The 23,611-nt window shown below is 42.6% G+C and overlaps 1 protein-coding gene across 1 annotated transcript in view; it reads left to right on the top strand.

Annotated features, from left to right (window-relative positions):
* GRWD1 (glutamate rich WD repeat containing 1) overlaps positions 1 to 16,182 on the top strand; it is a 59,254-nt gene extending 43,072 nt beyond the window's left edge. The window contains exons 4-7 of the mRNA XM_086930348.1: positions 1,215 to 1,428; positions 2,164 to 2,306; positions 4,989 to 5,186; positions 15,044 to 16,182. Of these exons, the coding sequence (XP_086786474.1) occupies positions 1,215 to 1,428; positions 2,164 to 2,306; positions 4,989 to 5,186; positions 15,044 to 15,367 (879 nt within the window). The 3' untranslated portion in view covers positions 15,368 to 16,182. The remainder of the gene's footprint in view (positions 1 to 1,214; positions 1,429 to 2,163; positions 2,307 to 4,988; positions 5,187 to 15,043) is intronic.
* The last annotated feature ends 7,429 nt before the right edge of the window (positions 16,183 to 23,611 follow it).

The following is a 23,611-nucleotide window of genomic DNA, read 5'->3' as shown; positions in this document are numbered from 1 at the left end:
TGGGCAGTGTCCCTGGTAAAATTGACTAATTTTTAGTGAATTATCAAATAATGGCCTATAAGAAAATATTTTCGGCTCCCCAGCATGCAAGGAGGGCGAGGCTGCGACTTGAGCTGGGCCTGGCAAGTGCAGATCTTCACTGTCTAGGGGACCTAACTAAATTCTATATCTACAATTTACGTGCACCAGCTCAATCCATGAAAGAGCAATTGCAATCCGTGTTCACGGATGAACTCTCCTTGGTACAGACAGCTGCACTTGGCCACTTCCACATTGAAGATTGAAATCATGAGCCTCTCTAATTCAATCATTCCCCTTTAAACGTGGAAAAAACGATTAAAAGCCAAATTACTTTAGTGTCATTCAAGAGAGACATTGCTCGGCTTCCCAAAAAAACACTCCTTACAGCTCTTGATGCCTCGTATATTAAGGGGAAACCTCAGCCATATTTTAATTACTCTCTCCAATCACAGGCTCGCAAAAAGTTATTTATATGAGGCTCTTCTCCCTTCCAATTTATGATTTTAACCCACTCTGGGCTCGGAGGAATGGTCAGTTAACTCGTAGGCTCTGCAATTATCTACATGAGTCCTAGTTACATCTGCTATTTTGTTGCCCCCCTCTTGCCAACGAACGACGACGTCTCCCAGTCTATCGGGAAAAATTACTGAGACATTGCAGGGACGCATCTGATTTGTGCTTCAGTAACAATTCAGCCCAAGTTCTAGCAAGGGCTGGGAAGTTTGTTAATATTATTTTAACTGCACTGTATAATGCCCAGTACTAAGAGAAGACAAGTTCTATCCTTACTGCATAAACGAACATTAATGAAAGTTAACTGTCAGTAATAAGCATTGTGACATTTTACTATTGTCTTTCACACTATGTATTCCCCCTTTTGGACTAATCGGCTAATTGGGATATATTGCCATCAACCTGAAATGCTGCTTTTGGAATTTACATTTTTCGTATTGTCAGATTTTATAAATGGGTAAACAGTTTTTAATCTTTGAAATTTTATTAAGTATCACTATACAGTTATTTCAAACCGTAACTTACAAACTTCATAATCAAATACTAATTGTGAATGTATACTTTTATAAGAATATAGATTATCCTAGAACAGAGTGACTGGAGTTAATAGCCAATGGTTTGAAATAGGTGTTTTTAATCTCAGTATATGTTGTTTAACTTTATTTTCTGTGCTTGGGCAGGTGTCTTCTCTCGGCAGCTCCCAGGTAGCAGCTGTATGGTCTGAGAAAGGCCAGGTGGAGATCTATGATCTGCAGAAGCAGCTGTGGGCAGTTTCAGACTCTCAGGCAATGAGCACATTTTTGCGAGAGGATCAGGCCAAAATAAAGCCAGTCTTTTCTTTTGCTGGACACATGACTGAAGGCTTTGCTTTGGATTGGTCCACCAAGGTCGAAGGTGAGCTGAATATATTGTAAGGTGGTTTTTTCCATGTTCGTCTAGTTTATTAGATGCAATTTCAAACTGTTTTCTGATGTATATGGACAAGGTACGCTGTCGCTGTCAAGGTAGCACAATGGCCTGGTGCTACAGTTGGTTGACTAAAACCAAGAGACCTTTACAATAAACCTGACTTTCCCATTTACACAAACTGTACGACTGTACCCAGATACCTTCTCATATGTACAAGATGTAGTCTGGTGCTTACATTCTGACTTGGCACCCTGGAGACCTATGTTTCACTTGTAGCCTAGACTTAACCAAAGAATATGTGGCTGTGGCCAAATCACTTTGTATGTCTATGCCTTTTAATTGTATTTTTTTCTCAGTTGTATTGAATGTTCTCATGTATGGTCTAAATTACGTTACCTGCTCTTCCTTATTACGAACTAGTGTTTTTTTGTATTCTGGGTTTAATCCGACTCCACACACAAAATCAATGTATATCAGCTTATGTTTGAGATATTCCTAATACAGTAGAAATGTTCTTAAGAAGCACTTATCTGGTCATATTGTATCAAATAGCTAAAATAAAATATTTCCAACTTCTATACATTTGCACCTGCCAAGAAAAATATATCCTGTTATTGTTCTCTGTCTTGATTATTCTTCAAACCTACTGGTGTGTTGTCAACTCAAAAGGTAAAATATTGATTTTCTCAAACTCTCAAATGATTGTTACTCCCTTCTCAGGTCGGCTGCTGACAGGAGACTGCAACAAAAACATCCATCTCTGGAACCCAAGGGAAGGAGGATCATGGCATGTGGATCAGCGTCCCTTTACAGCCCACACCAAGTCTGTGGAGGATTTGCAGTGGTCACCCACAGAAGCCACAGTAAGGAAATTATGTATTGTGGGATGATCGGGCTTTTGGTAAAGCAGGAAGATGCACCTTTGGAAGATGTTCTCCTTCCATAGTCTAATTATAACACACTTGCAAATTTTGCCTCAATAAGTGAGCCCATGAACTTCAAAAATGCCCTTGATTGCCTGCAGCTTATTTTGTTGTAAAATCCCTAATTTATATCTACACATACATGATGCAGTCTGAGGTCACCCCTTTTTCTCTCACATATGCATTGTCAGCTTTTTAATGCACAATTGGGTAATCTTCTTACAGTGCCCCCTCTTCCTATCCTTCCTTTGTATTTTGTTATGACGTGATAGTTAATACTTTGCCCTCACCCCATCTTACTACGCTGGTTCAACACATCTAGTGAGTTTTATTTATTACACTTATAAAGCGCCTGACTCACCCCAGAAGGGGTATCTCCGCGCTGAGTACATCGCAGAGAAAGGATTTTAAAAAGCTGAGTTTTGAGTTTTTTTCTAAATGCTAGATAGTTGTCTTCCTGTCGTAGATCTGTGGGTAATTGATTCCACAACTTGGGAGCCAAATAAGGGAAGGATTTGCCTCTGAGTCTAGTCTGCTTAATGCGAGGAATGGTAAGCAGGCATTTACCTTCAGATCGGAGTGGACGCAAGGGGGTGTATTTGACTAACTTTTCTGACAGGTATGTGGGGCCCATACAAATAATGCCTTTAAACACCAAACAGCACACTTTAAAGTGAATCCTCTTGCGAATGGGCAGCCAGTGTAGGTTCCGCAATAGAGGGAGAGAGGGGGTAAGGAGTATTGGTTACCAGGCGTGCCGCAGTGTTCTGCACCACCTGTAAACTTTGGAGATCTGACTCCTTGGCCGATATCAACAAGGCGTTACTATAATCCAAACGGCTGAGAATCAGAGCATGGATTAGTGTCTTACGAGTGTTCATGGGAAGAAAATGGAATATTTTCCGAAGAAGACTCAACGCATAAAAGCATGATTTTTTAACTGCAGCGATGTGGCCTTCTAAGTTAAGGTCTCTGTTAACCAGCACCCCTATATTTTTTACCACGGTTTTGGGGGTGGGGGCATCGCCCAATTCTGCAGGCCACCACCCGGGAGACCATCTTGATATGGCATCTTTAAATAACAGAATCTCAGTTTTCGCGGTGTTTAACTGCAAAAAGTTGCTCTTCATCCAGGCAGTTATTATGTTCATGCCCTCCGAGAATATTTTCTGAACGTCAAGGGTGTATTTATTATAGGTGAAGATCAACTGTGTATCATCTGCATAGGAAATTATGAGAAACCCAATTTTCCTAAGCAGCGCAGCCAGTGGGGCAGCATACACATTAAACATGCACATTAAACAGAGACAGACTGAGACATGAACCTTGTGGCACTCCTTTTGTGACATGGCTGATCTTGGATTGGAAAGGGCCCAGGTTTACAATTTGGGTACTATCCGTTAAGAAATCCTTTATCCAGTTTAAAGCAGAATTCCTAATCCTTGTTGGGCGAAGCCGGTCAACTAGGATCTGGTGTGATATGGTGTCGAACGCCGCGGACAGGTCAAGCAGCACCAAGATTACAGCCTGACCTGCATCCGCCAGCATTCTTATATCATCTGTTACCTTCACCAGAGCCACCTCAGTACTGTAATTTGGCCAAAAGCCTGATTGGGAATAGTCCAAACATTTGGCAGATTCCAAGAAGGCCGACAGATGGGTGTTAACGTGTCTCTCCAGTAATTTGCTATAAAGAGGTCGCAGAGATATGGTGCGGTAATTGGTGATAATGTCGGGTGCTACTGTGGTATTTTTGCGAATTGGCATGATTTGGGCTACTTTCCAGGCATTAGGGAGTTTCCCCTCCTCGAGTGATTGGTTTAGAACAGGGCAGAGTGGTGCCACTAATACTTCCGCCAACATTTTGGAAGAATTTGCGGGGATTAGGTCGGTTGGAGAGCCCGACTTAACTGATCTTAATAATAGTGCAGTATCTTGGAGTGTCAGCCGTGGAAATTCTCTAAGAACACCTGGTCCTACTGGCACAGATGGTAGGTTGATATCAACAACATCCTTTCCAGTATCAGAGGAGGTTATTTTACTATAGATGTCTTCTATTTTTTGGACGAAATAATTGGCGATTTTATCGCAAAGCAGTTGGGTGGGTTTTTCCTCTGTGTCAAGACTTTTGGGATTTACAAAGGAATTTAAAAACTGGAAAAGCGTTTTAGGCGAATTGTCTGACTGTTCTAGCTGCATTATGATTTGATGTTTGCGTGCTAATTTTATGTTTTTATGATAGGTGAGCAGTGCTGTTTTATAGCGCTCTTTACATGACATGTCTTTAGTACGCCTCCAATTACGCTCCAGTTTCTTACACTTGCTCTTCTCTTCCCTTAATTCCATTGTGTTCCATACATGCTGTATGCGGTTAGTCATTGGATTTGAAACGTTCTCTGGAATAAGATCGTCTAGGATGGTTTTTGTATTAGTGGTAAAGGATTCCAGATGATCATCCACTGTGGTTGGAGGTGATCTCTGCTCAATCCTACTAAGCCTTGCCTTCAGTGTATCTGAAGGCAAGGCTTAACATAACATAAAGAGTTGTCCTCTTTATGTTGCTTCATTTGTTCCTGCCTTTTTTCAGCTTACCTTCTATTTCCTATACTCTCCCACTCACAGGTGTTTGCTTCCTGCTCTGTGGACTCTTCCATCCGGATCTGGGATGTACGAGCAGCTCCCAGCAAAGCCTGCATGTTGACTGCAAGCCAGGCCCACACGAGTGACGTGAATGTGATCAGCTGGAACCACAATGAGCCATTCATAGTCAGTGGTGGAGATGATGGAGTACTGAAGATTTGGGACTTGCGTCAATTTCAGGTTAGGTTACAGGGCGACTGCTATACCATTGTCCAGAGCTAATAGAATTATGCTACATGAAGAACCAAAATATACAGCAAAGGTTTCTTGCAGATTATGTATTACCATTCTTTGGCAGTATTAATTCAATCATTTTTAACTACAAATACCATTTCTAATGAATTTGCAAATTGTGTGGCAAAATATGTGGTAAATGCACGCAATCTGTAATTGTGCGGAAAACACTGCAGCCACAGAATAGCATGAACCCTCTGGCCCTACAAAGCGGGATAGTACTCATTGGAGATAGTGGGAAATGGGGTAAACTATAGGATAGTCGGATATAGGGCCCAGCAATAAGTATAAAATGAAAATTATTTTTATATAACATACTACTGCCTGAAGGAGTCTATGCGCTTCCTGCTGCAGAAGGAAGAAAATTGAAAAAATGTGGAAGTTAGTGGAGCAGATCCTGACGAGAGGGATTTAATAAAAAAACATAGTGATTTTAAAAAGGCAAGTTTTCAAGGCTTTCCTAAAAGCAGAAGACATGTACATTTCTTAAAATCAAGAGGAAGGGAGTTCCATTTTTTGGCTGTATAGTGAATGAAGCTCCTACCTCCCTAATGAGCTCTTTTAGCTTTGGGAACTATCACATTGAGGGCTGAGGAGGAATGCGAGATTCTCAACGGGCAGTACCAAATGAATCTGTTTTTTGTATATATTCTGGTCCAAGGCCATTCAAAGCTTTAAAAGCGACGCATTTGAAGTCAATGCGCTAGCGGATAGGTGGCCAGTGGAGCTGATCCAAGGATTCAGAACCAAAATGAAGAGAGTGAATCTCTTCTGAAAGGCAGCAGCCCCAAGTTCTCAGACACAAAGCATTGGGGCAGTGATCGAGTGCACCAAAAATAAACACACAAAAAGATGACTGAGCACAGATTCATTTGTAAACGGTGAAGTAAATCCTCGAGCAACCACTCAGTTTACTTACAAGCGCAGTGTATTATGATTAACAGAGCTCATGAACACATAGAGATAAGAAAAACTACAAAATTATTTTATTATCATTATTCAAAAATATATATAAATATATCAAATACACAGCTCTAAAACAGACAAGTACAGTCATCCATAACTGTCATAACCCACACACATTTTATAGATTGCACTTGATAAACAAAAGATGGGAGTTCTAAAATATTTGTAAATCGTTTTCATATTGATATACAAGTCCTAATCAGAAAGATAACCATTGAAACATATATTCTTAAATGGATTGAGATATGGGGTATGACACAAATTTCAATAGCGAAGTATCTTTGACAATTGATTAATGTAGCTGCCGTCCGAAGATCTCTCTACGCATGTTTCGACTCGCAGGTCTTAATCAGGAGAGCCATATTTCGTAGCTTTGGATATTACCTAAAGATATACAATGAAAGTTATAAGAGCTCTGAAAATTAAACATATTTGAATGATTAACTGCACGTCTCGATGTTGCCCATAAGTCATGCAAGTGAATAAATCAAGAAAAGTTAAGGAAAACTTCCCATATAATCACCCAAGTGTATCTCATATACAGATGCGAGTATCTCCCAGCATATTTAATAGTTTGTATGCATATACACTGAAAGGAAAAGTGAAAGGAATGAAAAGAATATTAAGTAAATGTATAGTCCCAAAAAGATAAATAGAAAAGATGCTATGAAAAGAGCCAGAAAAAGGCTTCTTCCGCATGTGCATGCATTTACACAGATCAAGTGTCATTAATGAAAAGTGAACCAAAGGAAGAGTTGTATCATGCACATTACTACTCTATGACCATCTTTACTTGAAGTGACAAAGATCTCACTGTCCTGATTCCTGCTTATAGGAATTTATGTATCACGCTGTCGATGCAGAGAGGTGGACACATAACAAGTGACTATCTTTCCGGATATACAAATAATTGCATATAAAATACCTATTGTATGGAAACCTCCATATGTGTATTATGTCCTAATACGCTCCTATACATACCTCAAATGATTTTGTATAGTTGTTCATGTGACAAAGCACTAGGAATAGCGGCTGGGATTAAGTAGCATTCAAAACTTGAAACACGTTGCTTGATGTAACTGTGCTATGATGAGACGGCGTCCTAGCCTCCTTAAAAAAATTCAGATGGATTTTCACCTTTGAAAGGGGCTTAAGAACTAGATACTTTAGGTAAATGACGAATTAACAATAAAATTGGCACACACGTCTGTACCTAAATGTTCTGTGTGCCAAAGTACCACCAGAAGATAAATAAAGTCATAATGGATAAACCGAAGTCCTTAGAGATAGTGCCTAGCACAAAAGATACAGTGCAGGGACAACTAAAAGTACCAAAATGCTAACCTAAATGAAGAATACCTAGTCCATAGTACTTGAAGAAAACCTTGTCCCTTTCTCTTTACAATACTTTTTTAGGGAGATAGATTTCACCATTGGAGAGATCGTGGATGTTAGATGGATATAGAAGATAGTTGCTGCCGTTCTTATTGTAAAAAAAATTTAATTACCTTAAAGGGACATAGAGATTGAGGAATGTATTCGATCCGACTGCAGTTCAATCCTTAAGAATCATGTAGGCTAAAAAACAAAAAATAGAGAAGCCCGAAATCAACGCCGACTTAAACAGATTACAATCGTGAAAATGCACACTTTCATTTTATCTCCAGATCTATTTTAAGTTGGAATCTTTGTTGTGAGGCCTTGCATACTTTTCCATAATTGTTCGATCTTTAAGAGGATTAAATTGAGTGTGTATTTATTAAAAATATACAATTCCTCCATGAAGTCATTTGTTTTCTACATAACAATGGTTTGACTTGAATCCTCAGTCTTCCTGGAATTCTTTTTGCCTGCGGAGGCATTCAGTTTGTATCTTATCTTTTTTTAAAAAGAACATACTGCTACTAACATATATTCTGTTCACCTGGATTTTATTGTGGGAGGAGGCAACCAACAACGCCATCTAAGTCTCTAAATTCAGTGATACTTTTCAACATTACTTCATACTTCTCTTCTTTCCCCCAGAATATTGCTTCTCGTGGTTGATTGCTACCTCCCTTCTCTTAGGACAACTCCAGCTTTCAGACTAGTACCAGGTCCTTCTCAGCCTGTATGGGACCTGTATCACAGTTTACTGTGGACTCATTTTGTTTTACTCTGAACCTTTGTATTGCCATGAACCATGAAGCTGCTTCTCTGTGGGGAACTGAAAGATTTTATCCTCGTCTCTAAAGTTTAATAACTGTAGTGTCCTCAAGGTGTCCAATTTGGATTATGTTAAAGAGTCCTGATGTGCCCAACCGTATTTTGGGGCCTCCCTAGTGTTTTGCTGTTAGCCCTCCAACTCCTGTATTCTGTGCCATAGGATTACTGTACTTGGTTGTCTCCTATAGTTTGCTAAACTGGATCTATTGTTCTCGTGTTATGGGTTCAGGACTCAAACCTGCCTTCCATTTATGACATCTGATGCTCATGATGTGTAACTGTTTTAAGAAAAGTTATTCAACGAAAACCAGTAAAAAACAATTTTATTTGTATAGAAAGAGAATGACTATTAGGAGAGTTGTTTTCCTCTGGAAAATCTAGTAGCATGTAATCTGTGAGCAATAAAGAGTGTATATTTCATACACTCGCCGGCCCGGTCCTGGGCCAGCTTTTCATTCTAGTAAGCAGGTGTTGGAAAGTTATTATTAGTGGTGTTAAACATGCATCTACTACTGGCAATAAGGCAACTACACAGTCTGAGCGCTCAAAATGGGTCACAGAAAATTATTCCCATGCTTAACCCTTGGTAGTTAGGAAAAAATCCACTGTAGGGAACCAGAGGTATGAGTTTGTAAAGATTAAACTCTTTCTAGTGCTTAGAAATCAATAGAGTCTCTTCTGGACATTTTTGTCGCCCTTGACCAAGACAAAGTCAAAGCTTGAGGCCGACCGCAATGGAGCCCTTGTTGGATACAATGAGTGGGAGGCCCCGGTCAAGATTTTACCTTCACACTTAGATTTTTTCTGGAGGATTACCCACCAGACATTGTGCAGCCTCCTCCAGTAGGCTGGATTTGGTGAGGGTTCGCAGAATTACCTTTCTGTGAGGGTTCAGTCCCCCGCTGAAGCTTTTTCACAAAAGTTCACCAAGTTTTCCAACCTTCTGGAACTTCGTCCTGTAGTTGCTCTTGATGGTTCAAAGTGTCCAAGACACAATCCAAGGGTCTGGAATCTTCAAGATGGTCCTTGAAAGGTTTACCACAATTCCCACAATGCACCTGGACAACAACCTTAAGTCTACTTGATACACTCCAGACAAGGGACTCTTGGTGGTGTTGATTCAGGTGAGCTCTGTTAACCTGTAGCTTGCAGGGAGTTCACTCTTTATTCTTCTTGAAGCAAGGTACATCCAAAGGGCTATAGTTCTAGATAATGCAACAGGCAGTCAGTCAGAATGCAGGGCCTGATGGTGCAAATCAAGTCTCCAGCTTGGCAATCCTTCTTCTCTCAGTTTCAAGCAGCAGAGCTAAGAGGCAATGCTCCTCATACGTTTTCAGTGTTCTCTGGGGTCACATAGGAGGGCATTCCTGTCCAATGTGGTGCATGACGACACCCCAGAGCATGACCATTTCCTCCAAAGTGTGGCACAATGATATCCCAGAAAGCACTATTTAGCCAAAATTCCGTATGACTCCAGTATCAACAGAGACAAGAGCTGGCTAAACCAACCTCCAGAATGGCTCATCTGCACATTCTCTCTCCTGGCATCTGCACATTCCTTCCTTAAGCGTGCTGTTTGGCTAGGTTTAAAGAGTAGGGGTGTAAATGAAACTGGTTTATTCATCCCATTTCCTCCTCCTCTTATTGAAGATTATTGTTTGACCTCTCTAACCTGCTCTGGCCTATATGTTGTAACCTGTATTGTATTTATCTGGTCACTTTCTCCCTAGCTGCTCAGCCAGTGTGAATGTGATGCATGTAATGTTGGTGTGAGACTCTTGAATGGAATGTTGGGGTTCCTGGATGCTTGAGTGTTACAGTTGGATTATGGCCTGAGCAGCAGGTAGACAGCTCCTGTGGGGCTGCATCTCCACAACTCAACTACCTGTAACTGAACTCTACTTAAATCTGCATCCTGGCTATGGACTTCATTACCACAGAATTTTGGCAAAGAGGATGGGATGAAACTATGCATGTCTTAAAAAGATCTTACTGAAACAAGAAATCATAAAAGGAAAGCTTCAAAGGAGCAGAGCCCTCTCCTCTCAGAATGGCTCTTTTACCCCAGGGGGTATTTATCACCTCATCAAAGCAACCTGGCTAATCCACTTAACTCTGACCAATCGGGGCAGATCACTGGAAGTCCGAATTTTGCCTTATAAACAAGAAAGGCTTAACTTCTTGTCTGTACATTTTATGATAAATTCAACAATAGTATTTTGTCGGATTTATCAATATTATTCTAGTAAGTCCTTGAATTATATTTTTCTGATTATCCTGGTGGGAAATATTAGTTAATAACGTCTTGCCATGTTAACCTATGTGGCTGGGGAATTGCAGTGGGGAAATAACAATTTCCCCAATACCAGGGCTTTTAAAACTAAAATATTTTAAGGATCCTACATATATCTACAAGGACCCCTGGAACACCTAAGGGAGACTTGAGGGGTTTTAAATATGTAAAAATATTTCAGATCCTCACTCCACTGGGCTCCTGGCACAAAAGTCGATTTTGGGCAGCACTTTACTACAATGTGGGGAGTGAAATGTGTAACTTCACTAAACCCATGCCATATAAATCTATTTATAAGGGTCCTCCTTATAAGTGCCTGACTCACCCTACCCCCTCACCACTGGGAGACCTTGGGGGTATCCAAATGCCAAAATATTGTTTATTAGGTTCTACGTGCCCTGAACACTAAAGTAGAGTTTGGCCACAATTTACATGTTAAAAGCAGTCCTGCAACAGAGGGCTGCTTTTAAACTGACCTCCGGCCTCTGCAGTGCGCACATGCTAGTGCAGAAAGGGCTGCTGGCCTCAACCGCCATGTCCTATTATATACTTGGAACTTAAAGATAGTTTTGATACCCCTGCCCTATTATGTACTAGGGCCTTATAGGGGAGGTCATGCCAGTCATTGGGGCACACTAACCCATAGTGTAATATAGTGTATGTGGGGGTTTTCACTGTATTCCAAGTGTGTTTTCAGCGTAGCCCTAGGCCTGGTTAGCAGAGCCCAGGAACAGTCAGTGTTGTTACATAAGTACTAGTCAGCAGAAAATCTGGGGGTGCCCAGGGCAGAGGGTGACTTTGCAACACCAGGGAAGGCCACTTTGATTTTTGTAGCAGCTCTGGATCTGTCTCACCCTCTGAATATGGGCTCGGGTACCGCCATGGCCTGCCCCTTGTTCGCCTACCCCCTCCTCCCCATTCTGTGGAGCCTACTTTGTCAATTCACCTGTGGCACTCTTCAGGGCTCTTATGCCACTCTAAAGCACACTCTCCCACCCACAGGAAAGCTATTGGGCATGCTCTTGCAATTAGGACTTATCGTCCTAATTCTTGACTAGTTCCCCTCACTGATGTTTTACTCTCTGCAGTTGCCCATCCCACAGTCCTTTGCCAGCAGACTTTTTCTGGTCATAAGTCGCAGCTCTCCTGTCTGTGCAGGCTTTCCAAAAGATCTGATCCTGTCAGTGGGGTTCTCTGTTATCACCCCTCCCATGTTTCATAAGGAGGCTGTGTTACAGCAAGTAAGCATCAATCTGTGTTTCTTAGTGAGCGCCATAAAGGTCTCCTGTTCAGTTATAAAGAGACCCCCTGTCTCGAATAGCCAGGAAGACAAAGCACACATCACATCATTGGCAGATTTTGCTTGTTTATTCAAGCTCATGTGCTGCTTGAAAGATGTTCTTAATTTCCAAAAAACTTCAGATGATCACAGGCGTATAACTAGTGGTTAAAGGATCATAAAATTCTGGAAAACAGGGTGCTGCAAGGAGCACACTAGGTACAGATAGTCGCTGCTGTCCCTCAAAGGTGCTGCTCTGGGATGTGTCCTTTAATTCCCGGCCCCCGGCACACATCCCCCACTCCACGCTAGGGATGGATTGTGGATTATATTGATACAGGACCGTGAATGGGAAGAATAGAATACCAGGTGACCTTTTTAAAGCCAATTCTGACGGTTGGGCAACTTATTTCACCACTCTGATAAATGCACTGCTAGCAGGTTCTCCTGTCCCTAACTCCTGGAAGGCGGCTGAGGTGATTCCTATCTACAAGAAGGGCCCTAGGGGGGGTCCTGCCAACTATCACCCAATTAGTCTTATAGATGTTGGGCAGAAATTAGTTGGCAGGGTTCTCCTGGAGAGGATCCTCTTGTGGGTAGAGGAGAATAACATCATCTATCCTTTTCAGGCAGGCTTTAGGACATGCACGGGTAATATTGACCAGGTATTTAGGTTGTTACTCCTTCATTGGAAGGTGGTGACCATTGGCAAAGGCGGTCTTTATTTGGCATTCATTGACTTAAAGACCGCCTTTGACCTGGTTCCCAGAGACCGGCTGTGGTTAATCCTGGAGAAGATGGGGATCCCTGCACCAATTCTGAATCTTTTGGCCCGCATGCATGATGGGACTTATGCTTGTATTAGATGGGGATCTCAAGGCCAAAAAACTGACTGAATACCCGTGAACCGAGGGGTACGCCAGGGCTGCGTGCTAGCCCCAACACTTTTTTCGCTATTTGTCAATGGTGTGGTCTCTTTTTTGCTTGAAGCAAATGCAGATGCTCCGGTTCTGGCGGGTGATAAAGTGCCCATCCTGCTTTTTGCAGACGACACGTTGTTGGTCTCAAAAACCCCCGTGGGCCTGCAAAAGTTGTTGAACCGCTTCTGCCTGTTTTGTAAGCTTAGGGGCCTTGTTATAAATACACTGAAAACCAAGCTCCTTTACTTTAACCCAAGTAAGTCTTCCAGATCTACCATCACTCTTGATGGAGCACCTCTGGAGCGTGTAAAAGAATTTGACTACCTGGGGATTAGAATTACACAAAACCTGAAGTGGCAGCCACACATGGGCACAATGGTTTTAAATCATAAAAGGGTGGTTGGTGCTCTAGGGCGTGAACATCGTATGTCTAGCTCTAAGCCAATTGCCCCTGCCCTGGACATCTACACTGCTAAAGCTGTGGGTGGCGCACTTTATGGTGCAGAGTTGTGGGGTTTCGATTGCACCAATAGCCTGACCACATCTGAGGACAAATTCCTTAGGGAGCTGGTATCCCTCCCAAGGGGCACCCCCATAAAAGCACTTCTGAGCGATCTGGGTCGTCACTCCATTCAGGAGCTAGCCCAAGCTACGGCCTCTTTTATATTGGGCTAGGTTATGGCAGACCCCGGAGCTCTCAAAGTATTTAGACGGTCTGAAAGAGGTCATGAGCGTTCACGGCGCCCATAAAATTAATTGGATCCGCAACTTAAAGAAGCTTCTGCACGAAACTGGCTTGCCAATTGATTGGGAGCTATGAGTCCCTTTTATCTAAGGCCGAAATTAAACGAGTTTACTGGAACTGGGTTGCAGAGCAAGATCTAAGAAACCCAGCCCTAGGAAGGCTGAATGAGGAGTTCAAACAGCACAAACCAAAACCCCGCTTGGAGCCTTACTTGGATTTCATTAAGAAACTAAGAGACAGATCCCTGTTTATTTAGTTCAGGTTGGGAAATCTCCCCCTCCATGAGTACACTTGCAAGTGGAAGCCCCCATATCAAACCTCACCAGACTGCCCAATTTGTAAAGGTGTCACGGAAAGTATCGCCCACTTTTTCTTTGTTTGACCGGCCTATGTAAAACCCAGACACAAATGGCTAAGACCCGCATGCTTATTGCTCGGGACTAGGGACCATTCCTCCGCACTTAGGATACTCAAGACTGATACTAGTACAAGCCTAGTGTGTGGGGTTGCCAAATTCCTGAGCTGGGCTTGGCTGATTAGATTAAAGGCTATGAGATGACCCTATTTTTAGCTGATTTTTTAATATTCACAAAGCTGCTATTGTTTAATATGCCTTTTAAACTATTTATTGTAATACGAATGTTTTTATTGTAAACCCATTTTGTAAATTGTAACCTGTATGAACTGTGGCTTTTATATTTTGTAAGTGCTTTTATGATATCTTGTATATCGAAATAAAGCTTTGAATGAATGAATGGAATATACTCTGTAAATTCAAAGGACAGACTTAGTGAAGTACGAAGAGAATGATTTCAGTGTTTAGTCAAGAAGGAAAAGGTTTCTCAACCCATAATTACTTAAGTATGGTGGCTTGCAATCACCAGCTAAAGATCCAATATACATTTATACTCCCACCAACCTCTCTAATCCTCCCCTACCTGCCGGGCATTTGACATACATACTAACCCAGAAGATACATACGCTATTCAGTACAGTCCTCCAGTCACCCCTTCAAGAAACTTGTAATTAAGTACAGCGGAAATAGGCACCTCACGGTGGTACATTGCCATTCACTTTACTGACTGCACAGCCCCACAGATACTGATAAGACTCTGGTCTTCAGTTGAAACCTCTGAATCATTAGAAAGTCACACCCAGTACCATAGGTGGACTAAAGATATTGCAATTAACGGTGTGTACATCAGTGGAATATTGTGGCATACTCCTAAAAATTACAGATGTGGTCTGGGAAGTATTTTATTTTATAAATGTTATTCTTGTGTGCGCTGTAATTTTTAATACAACATTTTACATTATTCAAAAAGTATGGTTGTGCTCTTTCAAGCTCACTACAATTCTGGCTAACTGCTTTCCTATTGTCATATCTTTTTGTAGAAGGGGTCCAGTGTTGCTACATTCAAGCAGCACACAGCGCCTATCACTTCAGTGGAGTGGCATCCTACAGATGGCAGCGTGCTGGCAGCTGCGGGTGCTGACAATCAGATCACACAGTGGGACCTGGCAGTAGAGCGGGACCAGGAGAAGGAAGGCGAGGGAGACATAGAGGACCCTACACTGGCCAGCATCCCCCCTCAGCTCCTGTTTGTGCATCAGGGAGAGAAGGACATCAAGGAGCTGCACTGGCATCCACAGTGCCCTGGTGTGGTCATCAGTACTGCGCTATCCGGGTTTAATGTTTTCAGAACCATCAGTGTTTGAGGGGCTTCAGGAATGGATGAATTGGGAACTCAGAGCAGTGCATCCGGTTTTGGTGATCGGTAAAATTTGGATAACTCACAATGTATTTTTGTAACCTGACTGGACTTCCATGTCACATTATGCATATCCGGCAGCTCCATTGTCTACTTGGATCCAAACTTAAGTATGGTTCTTAAAGCCTGTCAGGGTTGAAGTACAAGATTTTTGTTTTTCCAGCCATTGCTTTGAAGATGGACACCTTGAAACACCTCTTTTTTTTAAATGTGTCCTAGTTTATTTTAGAAAGGGTTATTTATTATTTCGAAGTAGTCACACTCAACCTAGGGTAGTGACTTTCTTCCTAATGCAGTCTTTTCCTTGGGTCCCTAGATTTTCCTACTGTACACTGATGGAACAGGAATGAATTGGAACTGGGTACAATATGTTTAGGCTGTGTATGTGACTTCATCTGCGACCCAGGATTAGCACTGGTAACATTGTGATAATCATGAGTGTGGGCAGGCTTATGTGCGAAAAGGCTCTCTTTTCATTAGCATGTTCTAGTTGTAGTACATGCCTGATTAGGTGTGTAAAGCGATACACCTAATACTTCTCTGTGGATTGGAACCATGTACGCCATATTGGCGGAGGCTTCTTTGCTTGGCATATGGAAACTTCTCTGCTCTTGCAGACAGTCTGTGAACATTCTGTTCAAGCCCTTCCTTTTTACAGCTGCCCATGAGAACACCGTGTTTGTGTTATAAGATCAGCCTCCAGACTGACTACTGTCTTTTTTCTTGATTATTGCCCACCAAATAAACACTAGATGAGACTCATTTGTTATTGACAATTGATATGTACAGACTACATTGACAACAAAACTACTGGCCCTGTGCAAAATCTTTAAAACATACTTGTGGTTAGCTCTGAGACATGGTTGCACATGGCTGGCTATATTTTCTTGAATCCTGATCTACAAAGTACAGCATAATTACATTAATCGAATTTGCACTTTTGTTCATAGTTGTCTCACCCAGAGTTTCTGAAATTTCTGTCCCTGCTTGATAAGGTGGACTTGCAATTTTACATGTTACACATGCGTGATAAACAGGTCTACAACAAAGAAACAGTGATGGAACCAGGCAAGGTCCTGTGTTGGGCTATAAAATGGTGTGCTGCAGCTGTTAAACCATAGAATTCTGGTAGTCCCTCAGTTGAATTAGCTGAGTGTTCCAGTACTGTAGCGATATTAAAAAGGAACATTTGTAGCTTTACGCAGTCTAATCTTTGTATATAAGTAGTTTCTGGCGGTGAGAAATGTGTTGCAGTGACAAAGCTCTTCCACTATTAGAATAGCCAGAAGTAGTGGAGGATATGTTATGATCACAGCAGAGATATGAGGGTTCACTCTACTGAAATAATGGGGTTCTGTGGGTCTCTTGCAGAGAAATGGCTGTTTGAGCTCAGGGTGACCAGACCTTTATTTATTTATTTTATTTTGAAAGTTTTATATAGCGCGAACAAGATCTTTGCAGATATCAGAGCACTTTACAAAACATAGAATAACACCAGGAGAGTGAATAACAGGCCATTAGGTATAGCGTAGTTGTAGGTAAAAGTGGGGTGGGGTATGTACATGAGGGAGCATAGTAAAACAGATACATCAATAATGCAAATAGTACAAAAAGGTGTGAGCATAGACAGTCTGGTAAGTCAATAATACAAGTAATACGAATAATCGAAGGGGTCGATCAGATTATACAGATCGGTGCAGAGACTTTTAAAAACCACGTTAATAAATCAAGTGTATTTAGCCATGAGGATAGCTTTTACTTCTTTCTTAAAAAGTGTGATGGAGGAGATGAGTCTGGTTTCAGGAGGGAGTGAGTTCGAGATCCTGGGTGCCATTCCTGAGAAGGAGCGTTTATAAGTTTTTTCCTTCTGGAATCTTCGAGGTTTTAGCAGAAGATTGTTTGTGCCTCTAGTGTTTCTAGAGCCGCCAGAGATTGTCAGCTTCTGGGTGAGGTAACCGGGTGAGCTCAGGCTAGTAATCTTCCGCACAGAGTAATATTGGCACCTGCCACCAGTTTAGATCTGTTTCGGTGTCCTGGCATGGCTTGGAAGGGACAGATGTGTTAAGCAAGTCACAAGAATGGCCTGCGGAGGCAAGGCATGGAATAGGAGTGGAAGTAAAAGTGCATGGGTGCCCTGATGTGGTGTGATTTGAGAAAATATTCAAAGACATGACTTTCCTGATGATTGTGAATTGTTTGCGGTCTCCACAGCCGACCCTGAGCTGAGTGCCTGTGCCCTGAAGGATACGCCTTCACATTTGTCCGTTTCAACCTCTTTGATGAATGTGGAGGTGTGACTGGATCGACGTGTGTGTTTTTTGTGTTATGATGTAATAGAGAACTGGTTCTCTTTCACCAGAAGACCCTTTCACTGCTGTACTAAAACGCCTTTTGTAAATTCTTGTGTGGACAGGTCTAAGACTCTTACCTCACCTTTATGCCACTTGATCATGACATTTGTGTGCATCATGATTACCCTTTAATGAATGTCTGGTTGTGTTTGTACATATGTGCACACACGTGTGTGTGTCCTTATACATATAAACATACACACTCATACAGAGAAGCATTTGCACTATAGTTAAGGCTGGCACTGCGCAAAAAGCTGTTTTCAACCTCCCTAATTAATTCAACACCGCTTAACCTTATTCAGCAGCACTTTAGAGAAGTAATTTACTATATGACGCTGTATTTGATTTTCCCAAATGAGATGCAGAATGGCCAAGGATGACCAACATATATTGGGACTTAAAAGTATAACTGTGCCGGGGGATGTAGTAAGGAACTTCCTGTACTAAAAACTCAGCTTAACGATAAACAATCTAATTTTAGGTTTGCTGAATTTTAGTACAGCTATTTTGAAGAGAAATAAAAAAATATAGCCGTCCAGTGCTATTGCGAGTTATGCACATGTTGGTTATTCTGCTTCGGAAGAGTCAAAACCCCCATCTCTTATTGATCTGTGTGCAATTTTATTGAATTTTTTGTATGTAAAATTGCAGAAAATTACACATAAACAATAAAGGGGTTGAACAGGGCATGAGGTGCACTTCTTTTTCGCGTGGCTAGGTAATCCGATATAATGCTATCACTTGCAGTAGCAGACAGCCTGTGCCTGATGTGGGCTGACACACTGCGTGCTTTATGCTTTCAAAATAACACCTTCCAAGGTGATTTTAATATTGTCTTCGGCAATGACCGCTGCACACCTTTTTAAAATTAATTAAAGCTGTACTTCATGTGCACAACCTATAATGCTGCTTACTCCAACACACACACACACTGGGTCAAAGTCTTAATCCCATAATTGCAGTGGTCTTCACACTTTTAAATCCCCCCCCCCCCCGCCCCACTTCCCACCCACCAAAACAGAAAATCACCACCCCCCAGTTCCATTTCAACTCTGCACCCATTTTATCCCTAACTGAAGCTCCCTTAGTGCTTTAGTCTAGATATACACTGGTCATAGCATTTGTGGTTGTAGATACACATGCTATGCATAGTCTTGCCATCTAGTGTTGAATGAGGACGTTTTTATTTTATTCAAACCAGTTTTCGAGTCTTATTAATTTTGTTACTCCACGCATAGCCCACAATACACTAGGACAAAGACTCCTTGACAGATTGAATTTTTCCACCGTTGGGCTCTGACAAGGAAGTGCTATACCCGGGACTGACAAAGTTTCTTTCCTAGGAGCGTTGGTGCCAGCCATCAGGACTTTGATCCCTGTGATGTGGAAAACCTCAACCAACAGATTCTTCGGTGTCAAAGCCTCCATTCCGGGGACCAAACTGTTTCAATGATCCACCAGAGAAACTTCATTGGCTTGACCAAAGACTTTCACCAAGGACTGATATTAATGACCCTGAGGATTTATATCGTATTTGGAGAATTACTTTTGGAGAGGGATGTTTTTGAGAGAATACTTTTCTAATTCTGCCTTAACTGTAAGAGTAAATTCACCTGTTGTTACCAGCATAGGTTGTGTAACCTAGATGGTGGGAGCACCCTGCTTCACATCCCAGCACTTGGATCCCCCCAATGCATCATGCTAAATGCAGTGCATGATAACTTACTTCAGTGACCGTTTTTAGTTTTTCCTCCCTTGTTAGTGCAGCCAGTGCTGTGTACCTCTAGAAACGTGTTTCATGATAGTTGTCCTTCAGCAGAGAGCAACACATTATTTTGGGGGTATTGTAAAAGCTGCCCAAGTCTCCTCAGATCTCTGTACCACTCACTCAGCGCAGTTGCATCAGCGAAAGTTCATCAGCTTAAAGAAGCCTTTTCAAACCAAAAGGGTGGGCCCACACTGCCTCACATTCCAGCACTCAGATCGCCCGATGAATCATGGTAAATGCAGTGCATAATAGCACTTAAATGACTCTCTATTTTTCACCCTGGTTGGTGCAGTCAGTGCTGTGCATCTCTAGACACGTGTTTCAGGATAGTTGTCCCTCAGTAGAGAGCAACACATTCTTTGGGGTTGCAGAAAATGCTGCCCACAAGTCTTCTCAGGTCTCTGTACCACTCACTGGGCACTGGTGCATCAGCCAGAGCTCATTAGCTCAATGGAGTCTTTTCAAACAAGGTTGTGTACTGCAGGTGGTGCAAAAATGCGGCTGCCCGGGTGTTTTATCCGGTCCTGAGGACAGTGTCAGTTGATGGCTCTTTTCGCGATCTTCACTGGCTAAAAGTGGAGAATCATGTTAAATTTAAAGCCTTGAGCTTTATGTTCAAAATTAAATCTGTAACGGCCCCACAATACTTGCAATCTTTAGCCCAACTCTATATATCTTCTCGTCCGCTGCGCTCTGCCGGGCAGTCGAAATTCACTATCCGAAGAATCAAACTCTCTCAGATGCGCAGTAAGTCCTTTTCCTTTCTTGGACCCTCCCAATGGAACTCTCTTCGTATTGCAATACGGGAGGAAACCATTTTTGTCAGCTTCCGTAGAAGTGTGAAGACATGGCTATTTAACCAGTAATTTCCTTTTTCTCTCCCTTTCTTACCTGGCTAGGGCGGGGAAATCCCCTGGAGTAGCTGTGTGCCTTACAAATCTAAATAACTTGTTACCAGGTACCTACTCTGCATGCAACCCAGATTTGGTGTAAGAAGACCCTTTGGTACCGAAAGTAGGGGTGTTGGTCATATTGGGAAAGAGAACTCCAAGAGTAAACTGACACTGGACTTTTTCAGGCCCGGAGGATGTCTTCGGTTCTGAGGGAAAGGAAGCAGGCCCTTCAAGCCTACAGCTGCCAGAAGCAAAGTAGTTGCCCTACTCCAAGGAAGGACCTCAAGGAGGTGGAGTTCGAGGCATGCCAGCGCCTGAGGACAAAGGACAAACCCCGGGCCTCAATTTCACCTCGCCGGTTAGAGGGTCAAACCCAGTCGGTTTGCTCTAATGCCGAGATTAAGCACTGCTCCCAAGGGAATTCGGATGGAGACCTACACTTCACTCAAAATACTACTGACCTTCAGGTCTATCTGCAGACGCAGGCTTCTGAGAGGCTCACACAGCAAGTCTTCAGCTAATGGTGCCAAGCCTCATCACTCATACACTCCCGCTTGACCCCGGGCTACAGATTCAGCTGCTGGGATCTGAAATCTTCTTTGAAGCCAGCAATCCAACCCCTTACCTAAGTTGCCCTGAAATATACCTTGCCTCTAAGATTGGATACGAGTGAGGCCTACTCAACTTGCAATGCCCTAAAGGTCCTATGTTGGGCAGGAGAAAACATTCATCTGCCCTTCCATGGGGAAAATCCCTGCTAAATCTCCCTTGCAGGACATCTACACAAAACTCCAATCCCTCCAATTCACACCTATCAACCTTTACACCCCTCAAACATCAAAGAAAATAAGTAAGTCTGGAGTAGGACCACCAGGACACCCCCACCACACCACCTTGGCAGCACACATCCACACCTTTTAAGTCACCTCTGTCTTCACTACACCCTGTGTGCAGGGACTTGGATTAGGGCAGTCCTGCAACCATGGAAATCCATATTATGATCCTACCCCACATAGATGGTGAATGACCTCTGGGACGAATACTGGTCTGATCAGCAGAACAACCTGGACCTAGAATTCTACCTGGTGAAGGTTTACCCCTATATGGCATAACTGCATACCAAGTTGTTATACAGAGGACAGTAGAACGTTATAATGTGAAGATGCATGTTGTGCAAGAGGGCAAAGACTTCTGGTTAAGACCCTCCCCACGTCTTAGCGGTGTGCACAATACCTTCCCATGCTACATAGCATGCTCAAGACCTCTGCAGATTATTTCAAAGACCTGGCCAAGACGAGAACGGTCACTGCCCAGGTGGAGAACAAATGTAAACCCTAAGCAGATTGACCCTCTTTACATCAAGGCCAGGTTCCAACCAGCTTTCAAGTGGTCAACATTGCTAGAAAAGGGACTTCTGCCCAGGGATGCTCTTTCCCACGACAAAGACCGCAAGAAGATTGATGGTGTGAGAAAGCCTTTGGCTACACAATCAAAAACCACCAATTCAATTGGACTGGTTGCTTTATGATCCTCCTCACTAGGAAGAGAGGGGAGGCATCTCCCTGAGGCTAATCGCAAGAGGGCACAAGAACTTATGGTGGAGGGAAAGATTATTTCCAGTGTCCATATCAGACGTGTGCTGGTCTCTGCTGACACTACCTCAAGCGAAATGAACACTAGTGTTCTCATCTGGCTCAGGGTCTCTGGCTTCGGATCAGAAGTATAGAAATACCTACTCAAGGTTTCCTTTGACAGTGAGCATCTGCTCGGCCCCCATTTCAATACTATGCCAGAGCAAATAAAATGTGACACAAACAGCCCTGGGCACCCCGCAAAGCTCAACACCTAGTTCTGCCTTTTGGAAGCAGCAGGCAAAAGGAGGTGCAACAATAGCCAGGTCTCCAACTGAGATTCCAGCACAAAAAGTCCTTTTAGGACACTGAGTTTCCCAGGTTCCTTGGCAGGGGCAGATACCGTGGCAATGGTAGACATAAGGGGAGAGGTGGCTCTAACAGGGGCAACTATACCTCTAAGCAGTGACTCCCTAATTATTCTCAATCAGACACGTACTCGGGAGAAAATAAGGTTTATCCTTCCCCAATGGCAGGAAAAAACCTCAGACAACTGTCGGTGGTATAATAGTTACTGCATGGAGTTCCATACTATGCTTCCAAACATTATGCCTCTTTGCTACATCCTCAACCTTCTGAGACCACTGAAGAAAGAATTACAGTCGCTTCTTACCAAAGGTGTCATTAAGTTGGTGCCTGTATTTCATCTTCAAAAAGGACAAAACCCTATGCAGTGACTCCCTAATTATTCTCAATCAGACACGTACTCGGGAGAAAATAAGGTTTATCCTTCCCCAATGGCAGGAAAAAACCTCAGACAACTGTCGGTGGTATAATAGTTACTGCATGGAGTTCCATACTATGCTTCCAAACATTATGCCTCTTTGCTACATCCTCAACCTTCTGAGACCACTGAAGAAAGAATTACAGTCGCTTCTTACCAAAGGTGTCATTAAGTTGGTGCCTGTATTTCATCTTCAAAAAGGACAAAACCCTATGGCCCCACCTGCACGTCAGGCTGTTCAACCACTACATCCTGTTGAACGCTTCCACATGACTACTCAGCTGGATGTCCTGTTGCTTGGAAGAAGGGGGACTTCATGGTGGGCCTCAACCTCTAGGATGCCTACTTTCACATTCCCATACACATGGCTCACTGTCACTACCTATGCTTTGTGGTTGGTGTACAACTCTACATTTCTACAATTCAGGGACACCATAGCACCAAGGGTGTTTACAAACTATCTAGTAGTGGTGGCTGTGGATCTGCGTAGAATCGGCATTCATGTCTTTCCATAACTAGCTGATCGAGCAGTAGCAAATGCCCAGTACACACACAAAACGTGGTGTCTTTGCTATATGGGTTTGGTTTTACCATTACTGCCAAACAGTCCCGCCTTTATTCTCCGCAGGCTCAGCCCATTTCGGGATCTGTTCTTAATGTAGTCAGAGGGGAAGCCTACTCCAATCAAGAGAAGGGTGATGACGTTTCAGAACCTACTACCTCTTGTTCAGACAAGATGTCCTCTCATTGCGAGAATGGTAATGAGGTTGTTTGGGATGATGGCTTCATTTATGGCAATTCTACAACACAACTGTGAAGTCTTA

This window comes from Lissotriton vulgaris, chromosome 7 (assembly GCF_964263255.1).
Source record: "Lissotriton vulgaris chromosome 7, aLisVul1.2, whole genome shotgun sequence".
Taxonomy (NCBI): domain Eukaryota; kingdom Metazoa; phylum Chordata; class Amphibia; order Caudata; family Salamandridae; genus Lissotriton; species Lissotriton vulgaris.
The sequence above is the reverse complement of the archived record's forward strand: the minus strand, read 5'-3'. Positions and strand labels throughout refer to the sequence as shown.